General features: G+C 26.8%; 2 protein-coding genes across 2 annotated transcripts in view; both read right to left on the bottom strand.

The window, feature by feature from the left end:
• Positions 1-243: 243 nt before the first annotated feature.
• Phum_PHUM228260 (Ornithine decarboxylase, putative) lies at positions 244-1,971 on the bottom strand (the record flags this gene model as incomplete). Its single annotated transcript, XM_002425892.1, has 6 exons — positions 244-376; positions 422-681; positions 758-1,000; positions 1,078-1,237; positions 1,311-1,448; positions 1,535-1,971. The coding sequence occupies 6 exons, from the start codon at positions 1,969-1,971 to the stop codon at positions 244-246; spliced, it is 1,371 nt and encodes a 456-aa protein (XP_002425937.1).
• Positions 1,972-4,926: 2,955 nt separating this feature from the next.
• The window catches only part of Phum_PHUM228150 (timeless, putative), a gene marked incomplete at both ends in the record, with an annotated part of 3,393 nt that continues 1,618 nt past the window's right edge, over positions 4,927-6,701 (bottom strand). The window contains 2 exons of the mRNA XM_002425891.1: positions 4,927-5,201; positions 5,343-6,698. Coding sequence (XP_002425936.1) covers positions 4,927-5,201; positions 5,343-6,698 — 1,631 coding nt within the window. The remainder of the gene's footprint in view (positions 5,202-5,342; positions 6,699-6,701) is intronic.

Genomic DNA, 6,701 nt, shown 5'->3' with positions numbered 1-6,701 from the left:
AAAAAAAAACTGTAAGGCGTATTTTTTTTTTTATTTTAAATATTTCTGAAATAATGATGATGATAATGATGAAAAAGGCACATATGTTTTTTTTTTATATAAAACGGTTCATGTTTTCAAATCGATCTGAAAAGAAAATTTTTTTTTTTTTTTATAAATTTCTAATTAGAAAGTGACGTCATTTATTATTATTATTATTCACTTACATGCGTGCGTGAGTGCGTACTACGCATATTTGTTTTGTCAATGAAATAAATTAACGTTGACGTATTCATTCAAAACAGCAGATAATGGAATTGAAGTTTTTAATGGCAAATCATTATTGAAAATAGCAAAATCGTCATCGCAAAAAGACAATGTATCTTTTAAAAGACTCCTAAACAAAAAAATAGGAAATTTCTAAAATGAAATTTTTTAAAACTTTTTCTTTTTTTTTTTTTTTAAATGAATAATTTGAAATGTGAAATACCATATATTTTCACTGGCTACGACGTAAACTTTTGGAACGGGAAATCCATTGAAAGTACTCGCACCCGGAAGTGTGTAAGCTCCCATATCTTCAAATACTATCCAATCTCCGATTGTTAATTCGGGTAATAAAACATTATCGCAAACTTGATCCAATCCATCGCATGTCGGTCCCCAAATCGAAGCATAAGTTACGTTCTTAAGATTGGATTGCTATAGAAAAAAAAAAAAAATTATTATTTTCTAAATCCTTGTACTGCATATCGACAAAGGTCGAAAGGTTATTTACCCTCAGTGGTATGGGATTAACGTGAGCGTGATCGTAAATTATTGAATTAAAACTTCCGTAAACTCCATCGTTTATGTAGTACATGTTATGAATGCCATTTTCACCCAAAACGGTTCTTTTGCTGTGAACGTTGGTCACCAACGTGAAACAAGATGCTGCCATAAAACGACCTGGTTCGGCAATTATTTTCATTTCCGGATCGGGGAAAAAATCTTCCAATGCTTGATTTATGATTTCTGCAAACTAAATTTCAAACGTACTTTATAGAAGAAAATCCGCGAAAAAATTTCAATATAATAAATAAATAATGAGAATGTCACCTCATCAACGGATGTATGTTTGTTACCAGGAAATCCACCCCCGATGTCTAAAATGTTAAAATCGTAGCCCAAAGTCTTGGCATAATCAAATAATGTTTTGCATGCAGCAATGGCTTTACGGTAAACAGGGGGATCACCGCATCCCGATCCGACATGAAAACTAAATCGTATTTATTATTATTATTATTTTATTTTTTGTTACTCAAAGTTTTCATATGCAAAACGGAAATTACCTCAGGCCTACTACGTTCAATCCTAAACTCCGAGCAACGTTTATGAGTTTGGGTGCTTCCTTCTGATGATCACATCCGAATTTCATTCCCAATTGACACGCAGCAACTTTGGCATCATATCGAATCCGTAATATTAATCTGAAATTTTTTTATAATTTTTTATTATTTTATGGGTGGTTAATCATTTAAGAAAAATTCAATTTTTTTTTTTTTTTTGTGTTTACCTTGATTCCGGAAAAAGTGATTTCATTTTGTAAAGTTCGGTTTCGTTGTCAAAGGTTATAAGGTCAACTTTATTAGATTCAGCAAAACGAATGTGGCTAATGGGTTTGCACGGATTGGCAAAAATTATTTTTTTCGGATCCACTCCCAAATCTAGGACTTTTGACAATTCGTTTTTTGATGCGCAATCAAAAGATGAACCAAGAGCTCCAAGAACTTCTAACACGATTGGCGTATCATTACATTTCACGGCGTAAAAAGGTTGGATTCTGGGGAATTTAACTTTCCACTCATTGAATTTCTTAACGATTTCACCAACGTCGCACACGAAAAAAGGTTCTTCCTGATTACGAGTAACGACAATATCCCGAATCGTTTTCCAAATGTCTGAGCTTGATTCCAAAACGTGAATCTTTTCGTTAACTATTCCCGATTTCATTGTGAGCAATTTTAAATTTTGAAAAGACAAGACACAATTGAGACGGTATTGAAAGGTTCTTGATTTGAAAAGAGCAAACTGAAATAAATGATAATAATAATAATGGTGATGAAAAATTTGTTTTTTTTTTTTTTTGATTTATAACTTTTTATATACATACAAAAAAAAAAAAGAAAAAAATAATTAGACTTACGAGGCAGCTTATATGGAAAACAGAAAAAAGTTTCTATGGCGTCAATATATTGGTAAATGCTAGCACCAGGGAGGCTCAGCGTTCAAGCTCAATTGCCACTCACTTTTAACCAATTGGAGAGTGTAAAAGGTGGGAATCCCACCTGTTCTATAGGCCTAAAACCAATCAAAATATCAAATCACTACTACTTTGTTTTTTGATTTATTTTTTATTTGTACTCCATCAACCATTTTTGAGCAATTTAATGCACACTACCACCATTTACCACCAAAAATTCAAATATTAACTGAAAAATGTTTTTGTTAAAAAAGCACCCAAAGATAAAATCTTTTTTTTATAAACACAAAAATGTAATCCGAACTTTTTAATTACTGTTGTAAATATTTCAAAAAAAAAAAAAAAAAAAAAAGGTATCAAATAAATTATTCTGTACCTAAAAATTGGCATCTAATCATCAAAATTTGGAGCCTGTATAAATATTAAAAAATTCTTACTTCAATAAAAAATAAATAATAATATAAATATTATTAAACTCTTATTTCCATTAAATCACAAACAAAAAATTATTATTATTATTATTTTCAAATACAAATTTAATATAAGTTAATTAGTTTTAATTAAAATTTTTGATTTTCTTATTAATTTTTTTTTTATGTGTTTGTGTGTGTGTGTGTGTGCGCGTGTGTCGGCCCGTTTCAAATAATAATTTAATATAATAATATTAATAATAATAATAATAATAATAATAAACTTTTTGAAAAATAACAACTTTAACCGAAAAGCGAATGTAATTATATTAAATTTTATTATATATATATATATATGGAAAAAAATTTAAAACTTGTTTGGGGAGGGAGGGGGAAAATAATTTTTCCGTTATTATCAATAACTCTTTTAAATTAATTACATAAATTCAAATATTTAAATTATCAAAAAAAAAAAAAATTAATGACGTCACACAACATACGAGAATAATAATATTAATATTAATGACATTTAATTTTTTTGACATTTTCTACTTAAAAAAAAAAAAAAAAAATTAAATATGTCAACTTAATTATAATAATACGTAATAAAAATTACCGGATTAATTATCGATCGATAAATATATATAATTTTATCAACCAACCATTTAATTATTATTATTATTATTATTTGATAATACGAAGTATAATTATTAAGTAATTGACCTTGATTTTTCATATGATTTATATTAAAATTTTTTGTTAATTAAAATCTGTCAAAATCACCTGCTTTCCATTTTTTTTTTTTTTTTCTCCAGTTTTCCATGTATCCTTTTTTCTTTTTTTTTTTGTTTATTAATTAATATCTTGTCTTGTTTTTTTTTTTTTTTTGGGTAAATCCCATCGAAATTTTTTATTAATTAATTTTAATAAAAATAATTACGACAACAAAAAAAAGTTGTCTTTTTTTATGGAAAATTAAGCATATAAAAAAAAAAAAAAACATTTTTATATAATTTTTTTTTTTTTTTTGCCCTCCCCCCCTTATATAATAATAATAATTAAAATAATTATTTGTAATTATACATGTTTTAACGATATAATTTTTTTAATAAATTTTAAATACGTCATTTTTACATACATAAAAATAAGTTATTATGTAAAACTTACCAATGAATTAATTTTTAAATTTTTTAATAAAATTGTGATTTCATAGAGAAATCACAATTTAGATTTTAAAAAAAACAAAAATGATGTGAAAGCTTTTAAGAAGGATTCACAAACAAAACTGATATTATTATTATAAATAAAATAAAATAAAATAAAAATTTAATCAAAATCATCTGAATGAGGCCTAAGTCTAGTGGACTACGTTGTTATCTCTCTCTCTCTCTCTTTATTAAAAGCTATTGTAAACAAGGATTTAGGCTTGTATACAACGCGAACTTATGTATTTTATTTTATTTTATTTTTGTTAACTTTATAATAAACCTTTAGTTCTTTGACATAACAAAATTATTTTTCTTTTTTTTCCAATAGTTATTATTATTATTATTATGAAGAAGAAGACAAGATTTAATTTATAGGTAAATAATACATATTTTTATTTAAAAAGTTAAGAATTTATAGGAAAAAATTTTATGGGGTCGACATTTTTTTTTCTAAATAATATATCATCTAATCGAAATTAATCAGTCCTTGAAAAATTAATCAAATAATAATAATAATAATAATATCTTATCAATATCAATTATTTTTTTATCTATCAACAAAAAATTATATTTTAAATTTAAAATGAAAATTTTTCATTAAAATACAATTTCAATCACGAATTATTATTATTACTACTAAAAAAACTGTATTTTCAACCGTTATTTCCCTTTTAAAATACACAACAAACAACAACCAACAACAACAACCGACAATTATAGTATTTACTGTAATAATGATAATGATAAAAGGGCCTTCAATTCAATTTATAAACGTGCAATAATAATAATAAAAGTGTAAAATCTTTTTTATTCCATTAATTATTAGGTTTTTTTTTTTTTTTTGGATTGTTGTCAGCCCTGTTTATAGAGTACATAATATTCTCACATTATACAATATTGTCTCAATTTTTCTAGGTAAAAACAAAATATTTATTCGCCATGAATTAACTTTTAGTTAAAGAAAAAAAATTAATAGAATTTGAAAAATATAAAATGATCATTTTTTATTTTTAAGCCTATGACACACGCACACAAATACTGTTTTATTTAAGTAAAAACATGATGGAAATTTTCTTATGTATAATATTTAATTAGAATCTGAATCAATAACAAGTGTTTTTTTCTTTTCCACATAATTTTCACCATCAGAATTTGAATCATCCGACGATATCAACCTTCTTCTTTTTTTAGATTTAAAAATTATCTTGTCATCAAATTTATTATTAATCGAACCATCATCACTATGGGTACCATCACTATGGGTACCATCTATTTCCGTTCCATTTTTAACGGGTAAAATATCATCAAAATCGTTGATTTTCTCTTTGATTAAAATATCATTTTCAATAAAATTTTCCTCTTCTGTGTTAATAATTTGTTTAGATTTTTTACGGGAATTTTTCCTATTCTTTTTTTTAATAGTAGTTTTATTAGTTTGTTTTTCTTTTTTCCTTTTTTTAGTATTTTCTTTTTTACGCATTTTCTTCCCGTCGTCGTCATTACTGAAAAGTGAATCTCCTGTTTTCAACGAATCCATTTCAAAAATTTCTTTTTGAGGGTCATTTGATTCTAATTCGACATCTGTAGGCCCCCCCTCAAGTTCTGTATCAGGAATTTCTAAACCAGTCGGAAAACTTTCTTCCTCTTCCATTTTCTTCTTACTTTTTTTCTTTGATTTACTGTTTTCATCCGTCTTTAATTTTTTTTTAGACCTTTTTCCCTTGGTTCCTGTCATTGTTTCTCCTCCGTAATCGACATATTTATTTTGAATTTCTAATGCAACGGAATAATCTTTCCAAAACAATAATTCCAAAAAAACTATACTGTTTTCGCTGGCATGTTTTCGAAACTTTTGAAATAAATTTATCGTGAACGTATTCATTTCACTGTAATTTCGGTGTTTATCATTCATGATATTTAATAAAGTTTGAAACAAAGATGCTTGATAAAGCATGGCAGGCATATTACAATCCCAACCTATTCGATGAAGGAGTTTAACTGCACAATGATTGACGTGATCAGAATTATTTTTGTAATTTTTCAATAAAAGGCCACATATTTCAACTACCTTTTTATGTACCAACCGTCTTTTAAAATCCTGCATGTTAAAATCTTGTTCTGTTATCTTTATGGGTGCTTCATCACTATCGCTACTATTCCCCGTGTTGTTGTCGTCGTCGTCGTCTTCTTCTTCTTCTGAAACTGGGGGCTTATTATTTTCAATTACATTATCTTCATTTAATAAATCGGCGAGGCAAATTTCTTTAAGGGCAGATAATTCCTCTTCGATCGTCATATTTTCGTTACCAAAACAATCATTTTCCGGCCACACTTGCCTAGAACTCCTGAATAATCCAAGAGCTTCGTTAATATTTCTAAGATGTAGAGATTTTTGAATATTTTTCATCGCTCTTTCTTTTTGTTCCTCTATTGGAGTATCCAAAGTGGCATCAAAGGGTGATATGTCGGGTATTGGCGTATCGGATGCCATTAAGTTTTGTAAATCATCACAAATTTTTTCCCAAATTTGTTCTTTATTAATCGGAATATTATTTTTTTCCACTTTCGACTTTTTTCCTTTTCTTTTTTTTCTGACTTTTGAAATCTTTTGCACAATCAATTTAGAACTTTTTGAAAATTCTTCAAGAAGTTTGATAAATAAATGTGCCGTTTGAATGAGCGTTTTCAAATATGTTATGGAAAATTTATTGGCTTCGAATTTCATGAATAAACTTAATGTCATTTCTCTATATTCCATAACGTAAAATAAATCAGATTTTATTTCTCTCGACAATGCTCGAACCAAAGGTTTCTTGGAACAATCCATCCAATGTAAAATTTCCAAAAGTGTCAGATAAGCTT

Source organism: Pediculus humanus, genomic scaffold (genome assembly GCF_000006295.1).
Source record: "Pediculus humanus corporis 1103172107591 genomic scaffold, whole genome shotgun sequence".
NCBI classification, from domain to species: domain Eukaryota; kingdom Metazoa; phylum Arthropoda; class Insecta; order Psocodea; family Pediculidae; genus Pediculus; species Pediculus humanus.
Note: the sequence above shows the minus strand (reverse complement) of the source record. Positions and strands in the feature narration are given on the sequence as shown.